The sequence below is a fragment of the Haemaphysalis longicornis genome, unplaced genomic scaffold (assembly GCF_048455015.1).
Source record: "Haemaphysalis longicornis isolate Haplotype H1 unplaced genomic scaffold, Haemaphysalis longicornis Haplotype H1 scaffold_1, whole genome shotgun sequence".
Lineage (NCBI taxonomy): Eukaryota > Metazoa > Arthropoda > Arachnida > Ixodida > Ixodidae > Haemaphysalis > Haemaphysalis longicornis.
In genome coordinates, this window is record NW_027526203.1 from 1080862 (window position 1) to 1100558 (window position 19697).

Here is a 19697-nt window from a genome sequence, read left to right on the forward strand (position 1 = left end):
TCTTTGAGGGGTCTCCTTTGTGCAGTGGGCATCCAGTGTTCCCTCGTATGCTGTCTTTCTTCCAAGCTGTGGTCGGCTTGTTTTGTTCCTGATGAAGCTACACCATCGTATATCATCTTGGAGTTCTCCAAAGTTTGTGGTAAAGCTAAGAAATGGAGTGCAGTGATTCAAAGTACGACTCAGGTTCCTTCACATTTGCTTCTGATTTTTTAACTTGCACACAAACTAGCGGCAGCCCTCGTGTAGTGCCAACCACTGGGGGTGGGGTACCAGGTGCCAGTGTTGACACCATGGCCTGGTGCGGGCTAGTTGGACAATGTCTGGTATCTGGGCCGTGGGCCAGTCTTTGGAAAGCCCTGCTCTAGAAGGGCAAAATACAAAAGAATGCAACTAACTATCCAGCAACCATTATGTTAGCATTATCACTGCGAAAAGTAAAACCGTATCAAGTGTCAGGCCAAGAGACACTTCTAGCATCTAAACTTCAGTATACTAGGCTGTGCTACTGATGGCAAATGGGACGTTTTTGTTGGTTATTGCACTGGCCAATTCACAAGCTCGTGTGCAGCATGAGTTGCACCAGTCTTCCCTGGGACGTACTGCAGTTGAAGTCGTGGCAAGAATATCAGTTTCGTGAAAACGTGGCGAGAAGTTTAGTAACCTAGGCAGAAATGATAATTTGGGGGACTTTAGGCCCTGCCAACTCAGCAAATACTTAACACAGAACTGCCATTTCTCGGAAATACCTTTTTTTAGATTTTGTAGTGAGATGACCGGACAGCGGGTAGACCACGAGGGTAACAGAATGAACACCGAGAGAAGGAACTAGAAGGGGGAGGCCATGAACTCAATGGGTAGACGAAATCTTCGAAGGCAAAGAATGGACTCTGGCAGTGCAGGACGGGAGTGGGTGGTGGAAGTCGGTGGGAGAAAGAAGCCTTTGCCCTGCAGTGGACCTGTAATAGGCTGTTGATGAAAATGATGATAATCCAAGTAAAAGCATAATACACGTTTTTTGCAAATTTTTGGTTTTAAAAACGTGTAGTTTATATCAAACCTGTATATACTGAAAGATCTCAGTGTACGTATTATTTAATATAAAACAATTTTTGTCTTCTGCAAGGTGTGTCGTTAGGCACACACGAACTGTTACATGACAAGACCATCGGGATGAAAGTAAAGGACAGAAAGGAACAGAACTGGTGTCTGTGCTATTGCTACGGGATAACCGGGGCTGTGTAAAAATAGAAAATGTCTGAGGTAAGCCAGGGAACAAAAGCGAAGCCTTTGTTAACAAGCAGACATTTGCAGAAGCAGCCTGCAGATAGATTCGGCTCGGTGGGCCACTGCAGTTGCGGTTAACTTCACATTTGGTCTCATGAAAGTAACTACGTTCACCATGGGCTTAAAGGAGCCATGAAGACAAAACACAAGTTTGGTTCATTCAAAAGATTGCCTCGTTAGAGTCATACTGACACCACTTTTAACCGCTCAAATAAGCTGCATAATTAGAAAAAAGGAAATGGCCATGCTACCCACTAGCTCATTTCCCGCAGCAGAATGTATGATGTCATACCAGACTAACCTTCGATAGGAGGAGGCCGGCAAAAGCAAATGCGAATTAGGCAGAGTTTATAAGCTTCCCGAATGAGCTATTTGCGCCTAAATGTAATGCATATCCATTTTACAGCAGTAAGAATGGTGCGGCAAACAGCAAAAGTTACGAAAATACACGTAAACATGGAAGTACCGATGCGTGCTGCCGTTGGTACTGGGCGCACTATGCTTGTTTTAGCTGCACAGCAGTCAGACACTTTGAAGTTGTCTTATACCCGTGCTACACGAGCGTTTGGAAGGACATTTCAGTCGAAGGACCTTCGAAATTTCAAATGCCATTCGAACTGGAAGGAGTTTCGCCGATCTACACGGCGATTCTCAAAGGCAGTTGAAAGTTTCCGCATTCGCCCGCCATGTTTTGGTGTCGCCACTGCTGCCATGTTTCGTTCTTGGCGAAAATGTAATTTTAGAGTTATAATGGGCAAAAAAGCAATTATTAGAGACCAAATTGATAACTATCTACAAGCGCGAACAAAACATGCACAAGGCAGCCAGCTTCTTTTTGTCTTTTTTCGCACCGCCGGTGTTGAGAGTACCAAGTCACCTCGTAATCGTAGAGCGAGTGGCAAAGAACGAAAACAAGCGAACAATGATTAAGATCTTGCACTTCAAACACAGTTTTTCTCGTAAATAATTGGTTTTGTTATTACGGCTTGCAGAAACTGAGCCCGAGGGTACGACCGTTCGCGTTTCAAAGGCCTTTGAGTCTCTCAAAGGTCAGTTGTCGTGCTGCTTTGACTCAAATGGCATTTGAACCAAAGGCCTTTGATAAACTTCGTGTAGCAGCTGAAAGGTGTCATTTGAGTCAAATGACATTCGACTCGAAGGCCTTCGAAACGCTCGTGTAGCACGGGTATTATACAGTTGAACCTCGATGTAACGAAGCCGGTAAAATTCGTAATTTACTTCGTTACATTGAAATTTCGCTACAGTGAAATTCGTGGTTATAATGAAGTGTCCATCCCGTAAAGCATTTCCTGCAAAAGAAAACGTGGCGCGCATATACGACTGGCGCACTGTTTCTGTTTCTATCGGGGCTTAATCGTCTGTGCGGGCATCAATGTGAACCGCGTGGTGCGTTTTCTCCCCGCAAAAACGCGCCCCGCAAGCCACAGGCGCGCTGACGCAGCTGTGGAAACCACCCGTGCGATGCGGGTAGCTCCAGCGACCGCTTCTAACTGCTTGCTGAAACACAACTCCAGGGGCAAACGAAAGGGGCATCCAAGAAGAAAAAGCCGTTAACGTGGGCGTAATTTTCGCTCTAAGACGTCATACGCGCCACTTTCGAAAGCGCCCATCAAATATCCTCCGCGGCGGTAAGCCTAATTGTCTGGCCAGCCGGCATCCCCGAGCGCTTCGAAGCTCCCGCCATAGGGTGCGCGCCTCCCCATTGGCAAAACTGGTCAGGCTCCTCCCACTGCCGCGTGCAGTGCGAGTCACTTCATGACTGAGGCAGAGCCACCGCTGGCGCGCAATCACGGGCGTGGGTGTGAAAAAAAAAACACGCCTGCAAGGCTCGTAAAGATTCACAAATGCTTGTTAGAACAATGAAACAAAACAAACATGAGCGAACTTGAATGAAGGGCAAAGCGGCGGCATGCGGCGGCGGTGGCAACACCAGAGGCGATTAGGCTTACCACCGCGGAGGATATTTGATCGGCGCTTCCGTAAGCGGCGCATATGTCGTTTTACAGTGAAAATTTTGCTCAAGTTATCCGCTTTTTTTCTCGCGTGCCCCTCTCGCTTGCCCCTCGAGTTTCGTTTCAGCGAGCGGTTAGAAGCGGTCGCTGGAGCTACCCGCATCGTGCGGGTGGCCTCCGTGGCTACGGCTTGCGGTGGGGCGCGTTTTGCGTTTTTGCGGGGAGAAAACGCCCAGTGCGATTCACGCTCATGCCCGCGTCGACGATTAATTAAGCTCCGATAGAAACAGAAACAGTGCGCCAGCCGTGTATGCACACCACACAGTTTGTAGGCAAGGGGCTCACTCAGACTCCGTGGCTCGCTGCATCCGCAGCATTGGGCGGCCTGTGCCGCCGTTCGCGTTTTATTGAGACCCCATTTCGGTGCTTGCGTCTCCCAAAATCTACCTCTACAACATAAATTTCGTGCCTAGTTTTCCATGAAACTTCGTTGCATTGAAATTCCAGCAAACAAGACGTCATTACACAGAGGGTGAAAATACATCGTGTGCATACACTTGAAGTTACAAACAATTCCGTGGTTCGTTACATTGAGGGCTTCGTTACATTGAAGTTCGTTAGATCGAGGTTTAACTGTACGACGCTGGCCGATTGGCGTAAGCGACGTTGCCTTACGTGACCCTGTTTGTCAAGCATACCCCCTGTTTCCCGAAGCGATTACTTTCTACCGCAACAAAAACAAGCCTGGTATAAATACGGTCAAAAACAAAGCAACGGCGCAGTGCTAAGTATGCTAGTGCCATCTTGGAGGTTTGACGGCAAGCAAGGCTGCAGAGCCGAATGGCGCAGTGGAAGTTCTTTTGTATAGCCGGTATTCAATGGCGTGGAATGCATGCAGGAAACCATGCGAGCGCGCCACCATATCTGTGGCCAAGCGTCTGTTGCTGAGGCGGCGTTGTGCGCACGGCCCCCAGATCGGGCACCCCTCTTCCCCTCCATACCTTCATGGCGGCCAGGCATGCCGCGGGCCGCGACATGAGCTTGTGTTTCCGTGCAAGGCGCGTGCGAGTGATTCGATAGTCAGTTGTACCACGATAGTGTTGCTTGCGCGAAAAGTCATGATTCTGCTCATAGGTGTGACAACCTTACCTGCAATTCAATCCCAGCCTCCGCGTACACCTACGAGTGAGTAAGTCGGTCGTGGCGCGAAGGTTTGAACTTGAGCGCAGTGGTCCGTTTGACAGCAGGAACTGCATCATTTCCATACTGTTGCCCACTGAACGCAAAGTAATACCTCGACGCCAAGTGCTGTTGAGTGCAGCACAGTACGATCTACGTATCGCCAGACGCGTATGAAGTAGCCACCGCAGATGAGCAGATTGCCAGCTGCCGCGCTCTGCCGTCAGGCGTGAGTTGTTTTGCTGAGTGTGAAACATTTAGCGCACAAGAAAGCCAGCGGTAAATCGGTGTATGCGTGAACCATTTCTCCAAAGAAATTATTCGGTTTTTTGTACTCAGCCACGTACTAGAGGGCACTTACCAGAGAGTCGTGGATGCGGTGCGGGTGCACTTGCGTCGACATCGCGGCGGCAGCCAACTGCAGCGTTGGACGTATGCTGCTTATACGCGCCGTTCGCAGCTGCGGTTTCATCCTCCGTGGATTCGAAGTGCTCGGGGTAGGTAGAGCGCCACCACTTAATGTGAGTGCGATTAATATTATATCGGTTGACGTCACTACCGATAATTGGGCTGAAACACAGCAGATGGTGTACGCTGGTTTTTTTTTTTTCTTGGAGATACGGGCACAAAGCGCATGCGCTGGCACGGTGGCCACCGACATGGCGGTTTTCAGTGTTGCCAGGCGGAGAAACCGCCCGCTAAACTTTTCTTTGAATACTACCTGTACGCGCCGTTATGATTTCATTGTAGACATCATCAAAACACACGATTTGGTGGGAGAATTAACATTTTAACCTAAATTGATTAATTTCTCGGTGAATACGGCATCATTTGCCGCCGCGCAAGCGCTGGGGACACTATAAAACACGAAATCTTTCGAATAAAACAAACTTGTATTTTGTCTTCATGGCTCCTTTAACAGCCGATGCTGCTGAAAGCTGTACAGGCAAGGTTTGCTAGTTTGATGCTGTCCTCAGCGCAGTAGCACGTGTGTTCAAATAAATTGCGTTTCGTAGGGTGCAGCTTACTCTGTGAGATATTACGTAGGGTCAAAGAACAAGGAATCAAAAAACAAATGGGTTGACAGTTGACATCATTTGCTTGCGTGCACATCTCTGCGCTTTAGAAAGGCTGTACACCTGACAGCTGTCAGGGCTGTCATCATTTGTAATCTAAATCCACGTTCATAATGGCGCAGAAAGCCCTAAACTGGCTTTTCTAGACATGGCAGCAAAAACGCTCCCTATTGGTGGGAGGCCCCTTCACATGCTGTGTATCATGCACTCGTAGCTGACAGTGTGTTCACTGCTGCTGCTGCTACTGCTGCAACACCTTGTTCAATGGCGTCTACTTCTTCTCTGCTCTACAGGGCATCGGGCTGGTGTGGGAGTCGTACAAGCTGGACCCGTACGTGCAGAAGCTGGCGGAGACTGTGTTCAGCTTCCAAGAAAAGGTGAGGAAGTGGATATGTGCGAGTGTTTGTGCAATGGTCAACGTTTATTGGAGAATGTTCTCCATGCTGTTTTCATCTGCTGGGCTACGAAAAAAGCTGTTAGTACCCATACCTGTTCAGCCAGCTTCCAGAAATTGAGACATGTAAAAAATGCTCACTTCTGAAAAAGAAATTCAATATTAAAAGCTCCCCTGGATAGTTCAATGAAATGACGAGAAGGAAAAAAAAAAAAGGCGGGGAGATTAGACCTTGTAATTTACGCTTAGTGTTTGCAACAGCGGCAGCCTCAAATCCATCTGAATTGACCAGTGAGGGAGGGAGGGAGAAGTACACTGTTGCATCTGTTCCATACTGTTGTGATGACGAGATCAGTCGTCATTTGGACGCTTGGAGGAGGCGTGATAGTGATATGTGCATTCTTAACCTGCGGCTGACCACAGTAGTGCCTCACTGATAAGGCATCACAAATACCTTGGAGCATCCTGTATTTGCCTGTAAATATGCCTCCGTGCAAGTGGACTGTAGATTTGCCTCCCTGCATTGCCTCCGTGCAGGTGGACGACCTGTTGGCCATAGAGGAGCAGATTGATAGGGATGTGCGTTCGCTTGAGACGTGCCCCTACAGTGCCACCACCATTGCCGAGATCCTCAACAAGATCCAACGGGCGGTGGACGACCTCAGCCTGCACCAGTACTCCAATGTCCACCTCTGGGTCAGCAAGCTCGACGAGCAGGTGAGTTGCGCCTCCTTTCCCTAGCATCTCTTCTCCTTCCCAGCTTCCCGGCTGGGGAGTTGTGGGGTGGGGGGCACTTTGAAACCAGATCTGGGCTAGCCAGAGTGCATCATGCCATACTCGGAAAATTATTGATTGGGTGATAGTCAAAACTGCTGCTACCAATCTACCAGTGTAATCTGCCAATGTAAGCCAACTTGTTCACACACATACCCCCGTATTCTGAGTCCTTCCTCCACTCGAGCCTCCGCTCGAGCCTCTGCTCGAGAAGACCCTTGAAAGCGAGTTTCAGTTTTATAAACTACCCCCACTCGAGTGTCTCCTCCAACGGAGGAGCTGCTAGGCGATTTGGAGGAGCCACTCCAAGGTGTCGTCTGTGCTACCTTGAAACAGCCCTCCAGTACTATTTTTAAGATGGCTGCCTGCGCTCCTCTTGGTTCGAGCTGGCTCCGCTCGCTCGCCTCTTTCGCGGAGTTCGCGGAGCATGTATCTCGCATTGACCAGGTATTTAATGAAGGTTTAGGGGATTTCCGCACCGTGAATTTGCCATGTCAGCGTATAAGGTACTGGCTGAATACGCTCGAGCACTTCAGCGAGGGCGAATTCATGTCGCGGTGCCGCTTTACCAAATCGATCACTGCTGGAGCTGCCGAGGTGGCTACCCTTCAAGCCAAACGCCAGCAACTGTGGCCACCCACTGCTATGACACGGCTGCTGTAATCTGCTTACAGTGCGTATAGAGCAGACGACCGTGGTAGTGAAGAGAGCGAGCGTCTTGTCTAATCCAATGCGCAGTTTTCTTTTTTTCTTTTTTCTTCGCGTCGCCCGTGCTGCGAGGCTCCGCCCCCTCCAAGTGCCCATCGCTTTGTGCTCGTCTACTACCTCGCGCTTGCGTGCCGTCGAATGCAAACGTTTTTACCAGGTTTATCGGAGTTCCATCCAAATTACAAACGCAATCCTTTGTAATCTGAACCTTATGTGGGCTTTTAGCTGAGGGTAGTGGCATGAACAGCAATGAACAAAGAATTAAGTGCTTACTGTGTCGTCAATTCTGCCCGAAAATATGGGCTTGTCACGCATGAAAATAAAACCGCCGTACACCTCCAGCCCTTCCGCTGACATCGTTATCTTGGCTGTCATCCAGGAAGGGGTGCTGAAACTCATATTGATCGATAAGATACGGGGAGCCATAGCTCGGCAAAACTGGATGCCACTCACTGACACTCACTTCAAAAAATATATTTATACTAAAGCAATCACACGCACTCACACTCGCCACTCCGCCCTCACTACTTGCTTTCACTCACACTCACGCTCGCCACTCCGCTCTCACTACTCGCACGCACTCGCGCTCACGCTCTCCACTCGTGCCCAGCACTCGCACTCCCTCGCACTCATGCTCGCCCCTTTGCCCTCACCACTCGCACTCACTCGCACTCATGCTCACCCCTTTGCCCTCACCACTCGCACTCACTCGTGCTCACGCTCACAACTCGTCGTCACCACTCGTACTCACTCGCACTCACGCTCACCACTCCGTCCTCACCACTCGCACTCACTCGCGCTCACGCTCACCACTCGTCATCACCACTCGCACTCACTCGCGCTCACGCTCACCACTCGCGATTGCGAGTTCCACTCGCAGTGAGCCCCACTCACCACTCACGAGTGGGAGGGCTCTCACCACTCACGAGTGGGAGGGCTCTCACCACTCACGAGTGGGAGGGCTCTCACCACTCACGAGTGGGAGGGCTCTCACCACTCAGAGTGGGAGGGCTCTCACCACTCACGAGTGGGAGGGCTCTCACCACTCACGAGTGGGAGGGCTCTCACCACTCAGAGTGGGAGGGCTCTCACCACTCACGAGTGGGAGGGCTCTCACCACTCACGAGTGGGAGGGCTCTCACCACTCAGAGTGGGAGGGCTCTCACCACTCACGAGTGGGAGGGCTCTCACCACTCACGAGTGGGAGGGCTCTCACCACTCAGAGTGGGAGGGCTCTCACCACTCACGAGTGGGAGGGCTCTCACCACTCAGAGTGGGAGGGCTCTCACCACTCAGAGTGGGAGGGCTCTCACCACTCAGAGTGGGAGGGCTCTCACCACTCGCGAGTGGGAGGGCTCTCACCACTCAGAGTGGGAGGGCTCTCACCACTCTGGGCTCTCACCACTCACGAGTGGGAGGGCTCTCACCACTCAGAGTGGGAGGGCTCTCACCACTCACGAGTGGGAGGGCTCTCACCACTCACGAGTGGGAGGGCTCTCACCACTCACGAGTGGGAGGGCTCTCACCACTCACGAGTGGGAGGGCTCTCACCACTCACGAGTGCGAGTGCTCTCACCCCTCGCAAGTAGTGAGCCCGGCTCGCCACTCGTGAGCGGCGGGTGCACTCGCGCGATGTGCGGTGCTTACCGCTCTGAGCGCCGACCCTTGAGCTTCCACTCCTGTTGGCTATTCGCGGTGAGCGCGAGCACGGGCGGCGCTGCGGAGCGCGCCTCCGTGACGTCGGCTTGGGATTCTTGTCATCTGCTTCACTCGGGCTCGCTCTCTATGCTGTTTCTTTGCGCGCGGTTAAGATTTTGTGCTTGTCCGCAGCAGATTTCGCGAATGCGCAACTTCTTTTTCGTAACAAAAGACTTGAAATAGCGTAAACTAGCTCAAGGCGTGATTTTAAGTATAGTTTTTGATACTGCTCCGGAAAAAAACATTGCCGGCGTCGCCCATGCATTGCTGCGAAGCTGGTCCTGTGCGGAGCGTGAAGAGTTGGAGCTAGGCGTCAGCCTGTGTGTTCAGCAGTCTTTCGAACAAAGGTAACAGCCGCAGGCTGACAACCGACAACAGCGAAAATGAAAGACCAAAATAAATTCCAGGCCTTCGGGGCTGTCGGATTTGGCAGAAGGCGTTGCGATTCCAGCTAATCGTATGTAAGGTAAAACAGATTTGGCAACCTTGCCCAACACTCGAAACTATTGTATCAAGTCACCTTACGTTGTCGCGGCATGAAAGTGTGCCGACATGCACTATGGGGCACAAATAATGTAGGTTGATTTCCAAATAACCTGCTGTGTGTATAGGCGCGTGCTGGTTTTATGCCAGGCTTCTAACCAGTATGCAGGCCTATTGAGCAAAACGAGTAACCTGTAAGGCAAACATACAATAAGACTATGTTCAGATTTGGAGGGATATTTCGGTACATTTGCCACAGCCATATCATCCCAATATTCAGGTAGGCGTTATAGTAAAACTGTACTCAAGAGGGGAAGGACCAGGAGGAGGAGAAAACTAACAGTAAAATCGAGCTGGTTAGTGGGCAGGCTCCTCAGTCCAAGACGAGAGAGTAAGATTCATTCTTCAGTTCACCGAACGTCATCCCGAGTAGGCCAGGATTTGTTCTTTGCGACTGAAGGGGTCGGAAAACAATAAAGAGCTGTCTGGACATATTCATTGGTTTCGAATTGTGTTATACTGAAAATTGGCATGTATGCTATTTATTGCGTTAGTTAGCAAGTATATCAAGTTTTCAACACCGTAATCATGTCATAACTTTTCGGGTTGAGATTGAGTTCGTTACGATATCGATGGTTCGATAGAAATTAGGTGCACAAAAGCCGCCTTCGAGCACTGTGGACAACGTTATCTGCGCCGCAACACAGATCTTATTGCATTGAATATTCACACGAACTTTGTGAGCCTCGCAAACATCCCCAAACCTCCTAGGACGTTTAGGACGGTGCAGAAAAATGAATGCGTTGGGCACAGAAAAAAAAAAAGTTCATCTAACAACAACGAAAGAAAGAGAAAACACCCATTTTATTTCCTGCTGTGCGACCCGCTGCTTGATGCGTAGCATTAGACTGTTGAGTCTTCATAAGAGCATCTCAAATAGTTAAGGGAAGCCTACGCAATTTGAATACTTATCGAGGAGCTCTGAGTGCTGAAACTCACAAATACAGTTAAACCTCGTTATAACAAAATTGAAGGGGCGCCGAGATTTGCTCGTTATAGCCAATATTTCGTTATAGCCGTAGCCGACATTTACTGCAAATATTATGCATTGTAGTTACCCAAAACAAAAAGCGGGTGAAATAGCATCTTGCTGCACGGCGGTAGTCAGTAAAATAAACACATTCCGGAGGTAAAAAGGAAAAGTCACGAACCTACTTTATTGCAGTTCAAAACTCGTATTTAAAACAGACTTGGCTACGAAGAAGTCCGTAATTGGACATTGATGATCCTGATGCGAGCGATGGCTCCGTCAGCTGCGGCCGCTACGTTCACGCCATCTTCGCCGCCCTCGTGCGCGCCGAAGTAGCGACGCAGCACGTCCACCGCATCTAGTCCCTTCGACGCCGTCCTTAGCGCTTCTTTTCAAGCCATGTGCAACAGCGCTGACCATGGACTCTCGGTTGCTCTCGATGGTGGACAGCGTACTCGTCCACACGTCAGTCTCTTGCCACCTTACCACCTTCCTTCGCACCCGATGCGACGGCTTTTATCATAGCCGTCTTCTGTTCAAGCGTGATAGTCTTTCGCTTTCGCTTCTCGCCTGTCGCACTCGCGTTGTTGGAATCACGCCGGCAGTACGATAAAAGATAAGGCTGAAGACTGCCAAAACCCACGCACACACAACTACGCAGCGACGTTGGCGATACGAACAGGGGAGGAGGGGGGGGGGGGGGGGGGGGGAGAGGAAGGCGACGCAACCTGACGCAATTGCGCGCGCCGTGTACATTGAGGTTCTTCTCGGGCTCACCGCGGATAGTCCGCGGATTCCCCGAAGCCATAGGGCTATGGACTGCTTCTCGGGGAGCCCGCTGCGAGTCCGACACTGTAAATAGAAGGCCCCCATTGTCTGCATCCCGTGTGCAGCGAGAGGAGGGTGGGGGCTTCGTGGGCGCAGCGCCCGCATGGCGCGCCAGCCAGCTTCGCGCGCGTGGCGGGAGTTTTGAACTGCTAATACAGTTGCTGCGTCACGCACTGTCTCAAATCCGCGTTGCGCACTGTTGTAAAATTATCTCAAAATTTGATTTCTCAACGAAATTTGTTCGTTATATACCGTAACAGGGAAATTTTACCTCGTTAAAACGAGGTTTTAATTACATTGGTTCCTATGGGGACTTTCAAGGGGAATTACGATTTGCTCGTTATATCCATTATTTCGTTATAGCCCGTCTCGTTATAATGAGGTTTAACTGTACGCTAGATAGGACGAGGGCGAGTTACACACGATTGTCTGAGCGATGCTCTCTGAAAGTCGTTCTCTCTCTCCTCGTGTGTTGTAAAATTGTGCAGGACAAAGCTTGAAATTATTCAGAGCCGTCAGAATCTTATTGAAAACACGCTTTTTAAAGCACCAAAGCATCAAAGCGGGCGATTTCTAGCAAAGGAACTGCTGCCAGTCGGAACCGGATGACCGCGGCACGGGTGTAGCAGCGGGGCGAATGTAGCAGACGACAGCGGAGCGGGTCCCTAAAGCGGGATTCACACGACGGAGAAACCCTCTCTTTTTGGCCCGCGGGACCCGCTCACGTGACCGGTTTTAGGCTCCGCCCCTCGGTGAGGATAGCCCGCGGTGGCTCTGCGAAAGAAAATGCCTCCGCCTGTTTTCGCTCGACCGTGGTGGCCCTCGGCGGGGAATGGAACCTGTTCCTCGGCGCTGTCGTCTGCTAGTCACTCCGCGTAGCTCCGCATGTGTGGATGCGCCGCCAGGCCGGATAATCCGGTCACGTGCTGTTGACGTCCCATATCCGTCCGCCTCCATGAGAGGGTTTCTCCGTCGTGTGAATCCCGCTTAAGCTGACGTCAGATCCAGGGGGTGCCACTCAAACATCTCACTGCCAATGGGACCACCACAGCGAGTGGCTCCTGCGAATAATAGCTCGAGGGTCGGCGCTCAGAGCGGTAAGCACCGCACATCGCGCGAGTGCACCCGCCGTTCGCGAGTTGCGAGCGGGGCTCACTACTTGCGAGTAGTGAGTGCACTCGTGAGTGGTGAGTGCACTCGCACTCGTGAGTGGTGAGTGCACTCGCACTCGTGAGTGGTGAGAGCACTCGTGAGTGGCGAGCGGGGCTTGCCACGAGTGGCACTCGCACTCACGAGTGGCGAGTGCGGCTCGCCGCGAGTGGCACTCGCACGCACTCGCACTCACCAGCCCACAACGATGGTGAGGCTCACTCACCACTCACTCATGAGTGGTGAGTGGGGGGTGTGTGAGTGCACTCGTGAGTGAGTTTGCCGACCTATGCGGGGAGCAGCGTACACAAAAATAAGTTTTATCGTCTGCTACCGAAGTATGTGTGCAGTGTGGCCAGACCAAAAAACAGCTATCTCTAGTTGTGTCCACCTAGCTCATGCCATTTTTGTGCTCCGCTCAATCATAGGAGGTAATATTGCTTAAAATACCTATATAGTTATTTAACAGAAAATAAAAACGTTATAAAGCTTATATTTTTGAGGCGTACTTTTATGTCTTGAATAGAAATTCGCAATAACCTCGCCCCCCAGATGCCTTTCGCTCCTCCTCAGAAACTGCGATCTCGAGGGTTGCTCGAAATGGAGGATTTCCTCGAAGGATCGGCCTCACCACGTTTATGAAATACGTTGAGACCTCGAGTGGAGGTGCTGCCGTATCCTCCACTCGACCGAGTGGAGGAAACACATGAAGTGGAGGAGGGATTCAGAATACGGAGGTTAGTGTCCCTTGAAGGACTCAAAAGCAAAAACCAAAATCTAGTCCCTAGTACTTCACATTACTTGAATGACTCCTGGGGAATTTCAGTCACAATTTTTTATGCTCGTTTCAAGTCTGCCTGGGTCACGGAAAAACCATAAACAATAATTTCTCGATTGAAGTTTTTGCTTTTGGAAATCTTGCAGTTTTTGCAAAGTGAGTGTTATTCTTTGGCTTATTGTGTAAGGGTAGATATTTTGCTTGCTGCAGTTTACGTAGCTGTAGGCTTGTGCTGGACACCTGCTTGTTACAGCAACGTATGCCCTTGTGTCTGGTGTCATGTGGCATCTGTCTTGACATGGCAATGTGATGCATGCAGACAGAGCAGGAGTGTGCCAAATACCCATGCTCCTGGAAAAATGAGGCCGTTAAGAGCTCATCAAAGGGGCTGTGTGTCAGGCTCACTTGGGAAGCAGGGTTGACAGGTTGTTGGGACCAAGACTCCTCCCTCTCAAAGAACTACAGTGGAATCTCGGTGATACGAATTCGGTTGATACGAATTTCGTTGTGATACGAATTTTCGAAATTCCCCGGCCAAAATGCGTTGTATGCAATGTAAAAAAATTCGGATGATCCGTACGCATTTATCACTTTGGTGCGGGTGATACGAACACGCGAGCAGACGACTGCGGCGCGGACGGGAGGTGGGAGTGTCGGTGCGGCCGTGAGGCCTTGGTTTTGCGTGGCACAAAAGCATTCTATCTCCCTTCTTTTATCTCCCGCTGCAATCTCTTTTCTCTGTACCTTTCGTTTCCTCTGGCTGCAGCTCGGGTGCCTCTAGCTTCCTTTTTTTTTATTCTACTCTTTGAATAAACCGCGGCAATCAGGCGTTCCCTCATTTCTGACGGTGAATACCCTCGCCATTTGGCCTTCTCCGCATTCCTCGCTTCCGGCTATGCCCCGCACTCTACCTATCCTGTTGTCGCCTTGCCGTGTTGCCTGCACCACTTGCGCGTCGATTATGTTGAAGCGTAAACCGTATGGAGCGTTTTCTGCTCACGAATACACGCCACAGGCGCGCTGACGCCGCCGCGAATACCACCCGCATGCTGCGTGCGGCGGCAACATGGCGGCGTCACCGGCCGCGAAGTGGTGCGGGTAGCTTGACCGACCGCTTCTGATCGCTCTTTAAGATGCCACTTAAGAAACAAATGAAGTTGCTTGTACAGTACAGGAGCTGATAATGTGGGCGAAAACGACACTGCAAAGCATCGTCCGCGCGGCTAGGGAAAGCGCCGATAAAATATCCGCCACCGTGGTAAGCCTAAACATCTCCGGTGGGGCCAGCGGAATGTCCGGAGCGCTTTCAAACTGCCGCCATGAAGAGCGCGCCTCCCCAATTGGAGCAAGTCGACAGGCTCCCCCCACTGCCGCGCGCGTCGCGCATCATTTTCCGAGCGAGGTAGAATCTGACGCAGGGGCGAAATCGTCGACGCAGGCGTGAAAATAACGCACGCGCAACGCCGACGCACACGAATTGCATGCAGTTCACGCTTGAGTTCGTGTGCGTGCATCGCGTCGGCGATGAGCGCGCGTTCTTTTGACACCCGTGTCGACAATTTCGCCCCTGTGTCGGATTCTACATTCTACCTCGCTCGGAAAATGATGCGCGGCAGTTTGAAAGCGCTCGCAGCAGCTGGCTGGGCCACCTCTGTGGCGGATATTTGGTGCGTTTTATAGCGCAGTTTTCTCCCGCACTGTCAGCTCCTTTACCGCATGAGCAATTTAGTTTACATTTTGAGCTGCGTTTTAACAAAAGGTTAGAAGTGGTCGCTGAAGCTACCTGCACCTCTTTACGGCAAGAGCCACTGCCATGTTGCCGCCGCCTGCCGCATGCGCGGCACATTTCTATTTTTTCTCATTTTCTGATGATACGAATTTTCGGGTGATACGAATATTTTTGCCGCCCCTTGAGATTCGTATGACCGAGATTCCACTGTATGTACAGGAAAACGGGGTCCCTCAGGGATGTATTCTAAGCACAACACTGTTTGTTGTAAAAATGAACTCTATATCTAAAATAATTCCGATGTCGATTATGTGCTCTCTCTATGTTGATCTCCAAATAGCTTGCACATCCTCCAATTAGTAACATGGGAGAGACAAGTACAGTTAACTATAGACTAACAACATGGGCGGACAGAAACTGTTTTCAGTTCTCACCACACAAAACAGTAGCTATTCTTTTTTCACTCAAGAGAGGCTTACAGACCAATCCCAATCTACACCTCAAGGAAATCGACTTACCCATACAAAGCGAACACAAATTTCTTGGCGTAATGTTTGACAGAAAACTCACTTTCCTGCCTCGCACTAATGTGTTGAAAAAGAAAGCATCCAGAGCTCTAAACATACCGTATTTATTCGAATATAAGGCGAGGTTTTTTTCCTAAATGTGCGGTCTCAGTCATACCCCGCCTTATATTCGAAGCTCAGTATCCCAATATGCCGATTCTGGTGTGACAGTTTTGGTTTCCACCTTCCAACCATTTCCAAGCATCCAAAAGAGCCCGACGACACTGTTGGAAATGTAACAAAGAGATATCAGAATAAAACGCATAAAATTACACGAACGCAGGTTGCAGATAGTAATTATTGAGTTTCGGCAACTGCAAGGGTATTGAATAGTTCGCGATACAGCAGAGGCCATGGCAGCAGACGCCTTCGACCATGTCAACGAGCTGAGCCAGCAGTAGCCGTTCCAAGCCAGTAGTAGCCGCAAAGCTTGTAAACAAGTCGGACGCCATTTTGCATTTTTAGTTAGAGCTCTCGGAGTCCCTGCTGCAAGATTTTCTTTCTCTGTGCTTGTTTCACGCGACCAGTGCAATGGCGAGTCGTCGTTGCCACTACGATGCAGCCTTCAAGAGGAAAGTCATAGCAAAGGCGGAAGTCACTGGAAACTGCACGGCGGGTCAAAAGTTTGACGTTCCCGAGAACGTGCGTCGTTGGTGCAAACAGAAGACGTCGCTCTTATCATGCGCCGCGACGAGGAAAGCTTTCCGTGGCCCACGAAGGGAGCATTTCGTGAAGTAAAAAAAGTGCTGACGGACTTCGTCAAAGAGAGAAGAGGCCGCGGTTTGGCAGTTACTACCGACATCGTGCAGATGAAGGCGTGCGAAATCGCGAGAGAGCATGGCATTCCTGCTCTGAAGTTTAAAGCCAGCCGGGGCTGGGTGCAGAAGTACATGAAGAGGGCCGGGCTTCCGTTGGGAAGGCGGACCTCCGCGATGCAGAAGTTGCCAGGAGACTATGAAGAAAAACTAATTTCCTTTCAAAGATATGTTATCGGCCTGCGACGCGACCACGACTTCCTACTTGGGCAGATTGGCAATGCCGACGAAACTCCGATTTTTTTTGACATGTCGTCAGCCGAGACCATTCACCAAAAAGGTAATCGCCAAGTGAGCCTGCGCACTACAGGCAACAAGAAGGCTCGGATAACCGTGATGTTAGCCTGCACCGCAGATGGCGGAAGTTGCCCCCCTTCATCATCCTGAACAGAAAGACTATGCCAAAGAACGAGGTGTTCCCGCAGAACGTCCACATTTGTTGCCAAGAGAAAGGGTGGATGACGGAAGAGCTTTTTCTTGACTGGATAAAGTCGGTGTGGTGCCGGAGACCAGGGGCACTTCTCGCCCGGAGGTCAATGCTGGTGCTCGACGCCTTCCGCAGGCACCTCACAGAAGGTGTGAAGAAGCTCATGGACAATCAGACGGAGCTGGTCGTCATTCCGGGGGGCATGACGAGTCAACTACAGCCGCTTGACGTTTGCCTCAACAAGCCCTTTAAGGCACACGGCAGACGGCTGTACAACAAATGGATGGCGTCTGACACTGTGGCCCTGACGCCGTCGGGATGTCTGAAGTGGGCGTCCCCGTCTATGCTCGCCCAGTGGGTGGTCGACGCTTGGGCAGTGATCCCCAAAGCCATGGTTGCGGCATCGTTCCGCAAGTGCTGCATTTCAAATGCTCTTGATGGTGCCGAGAACAATGACCTCTTTGAGTGCGCAAGTGACAAGGAAGATTTGGATACCACCACCTCTGAAGACAGTTTATAAGTTGCACTTTCGTCTCGGCTCGAATAAATCCCATTGTGTGCAGATAGTTCATGAATACTTGGTGTCTGCTTTGCTGAAAGGTAAGGGATTTAGTTGCCTTTTTTTCTTTCGTTATTTCGCCTTATATTTGTGTGCAAACTTTTTTCTTTTTCTTGGGTCCTTCAACTCCCCCCTCGCCTTATAATCGTGACCGCCTTATATTCGAATAAATACGGTACTTAGTCCTGTCCCGCAAACACTGGGGTTCAGACAGGGCCTGCCTTTTAGAAATTTACCGCTCTGTTGTACGCTCCTGCTTGGATTATGGCTGCATTGTATATGGCTCAGCCAGAAAATCCCATTTGAAACGATTAGACCCAGTCCACAATTTAGGTCTGCGTCTCTTGTCTGGGGCATATAGGACATCACCCATCAACAGTCTTTACGTCGAAACAAATGAACCACCACTCGCAGACAGGAAAACAATGCTGACGTGCTCATACATCCTAAAGATCCGTTCTCTACCAAAACTTCTGTGTTACCCCATAGTCACAAAATCTTTGTCAAGGACACTGTTTATTAACAAACCCCAAGCAATTAAACCATTACTTCTTCGGTTCGAAGAAAAATGCCAAGAGCAGAGTATGTTGGATGCATTACCTGAAATGGCCCAGAGACATGATCAACTACCATCTTGGTATACTTTTCCTACTGTATGTGACTTTACTCTAACACAGTTTCAGAAAACCAACACACCACGTGAACACATCATGCAGGAGTTTTTAGCACTCAATGGAAAATATAAAGATCACACAGCTTTTTACACAGACGGTTCAAAAACATCATGCTACGTTGGGACTGCAGTAATGCAAGGGAAATGGGAAAAAGTGGTCAGGCTACCTTAGTGTGCCTCGATTTTCACAGCGTAATGTTACGCCATTGTTGTGGCTGTAAAAAGGATAATAAAAGAAAATTAAAAACAGTATATTATCTACACAGACTCGCTAAGCGCCATCACAGCACTGAGTTACAGAAATGAGGCCCAGCCTGTAGTAGGAGACATAATACACGATGTAGTTACAGCCGACACTCTCGGACACAAAATTATATTTTTCTGGGTTCCTAGCCGCATGGGAATTAATGGAAACGAGAGAGCTGACACATGTGCTGCACAGGCCAGTAATGGAACAATAACTAAAGTAAACATTCCTCACCGCGACTGCATGAACTTTATACGAAGTAAACTTGCACCCAAATGGCAGTCCTTATGGGATACTGAAACTAACAACAAACTGCACACGGTTAAACCCACTATATCAGATTGGCAAACGAGCAGACATGAAGATCGCCTCACAGAAGTCATTCTATGCCGCCTTCGCATAGGACACACTCATCTGACACATAACTTTCTCCTGATGAAACAAGACAAACCGAGATGTGAAGAATGTGACCAAGATCTAACAGTAAATCACATCCTACTCTCATGTGAGAGTTTGAGGTCATCAGGAAAAAACATTTTCCGCAGTTTTACAAACAACACATCCCTTTTCATCCCAGCTTACTAATAGAAGACAGTGCCTTTGTTGAAATTTCTTTTGTTCTTAACAAAACTTGTTGCTGAGCTAGTTGGTACATAGTTCAAACAAAGTTAAAAACGTGGCGCAAACTAGACGGGACAAGAGAGACAAGAAACACAGATACAGGCGTGTTTAATTCTGTTCTTAGTTTTCTAAAAGATCAGAAACTCTTAAACAAGCTCTAAATGTTCTAAAAATAAGCAAACACACACAAAAGTAAACACACTATCACCTGTTTGACGCATAATAGCCTTAGTTGCTTATGTGCCATGAAACTCAACTCAACTCAACCCAAGACAACTCCTCTCGTTTGCGGGCCTGGTCGGGTGGCCGGCACTGTGCGATTAGTGGTGAGAGAGGTGGTTGTGGTGAGGGTGGGCCTCTCAGGGACGGGATGTGTAACTGGTGCAGGTGCAGACGAAGCTGGCGGCCCGGCTGCAGGCCGGCATGCGTGCCTGGACACAGGCCCTGGAGGGCAAGAAGGGTGTGACCGAGTCGGATGCAGACGTGTTGACCCTGTCGCCGGGTGACGGGGAGGGCTCCGTGCAGAAGCACCCAGCCGGGGGCGAGCCACAGGTGCGCACGCTGGTGCACGAGGTGCGCATCACCAACCAGGTGATGTACCTGAGCCCCAGCGTCGAGGACTCTCTCACCAGCCTCCTGGAGCAGCTCTTTGCCTGGCAGAACATTGTGCTCTCCCAGCGGCGCATCCAGAGCACCCGCTACCAGG

General features: G+C 50.1%; 1 protein-coding gene across 1 annotated transcript in view; it reads left to right on the forward strand.

Moving 5' to 3' along the window:
* The window catches only part of LOC144174886 (dynein heavy chain, cytoplasmic-like), a 408801-nt gene that overhangs the window by 66991 nt on the left and 322113 nt on the right, over window positions 1-19697 (forward strand). The window contains exons 12-14 of the mRNA XM_077703850.1: window positions 5806-5889; window positions 6444-6623; window positions 19379-19696. Of these exons, the coding sequence (XP_077559976.1) occupies window positions 5806-5889; window positions 6444-6623; window positions 19379-19696 (582 nt within the window). The remainder of the gene's footprint in view (window positions 1-5805; window positions 5890-6443; window positions 6624-19378; window position 19697) is intronic.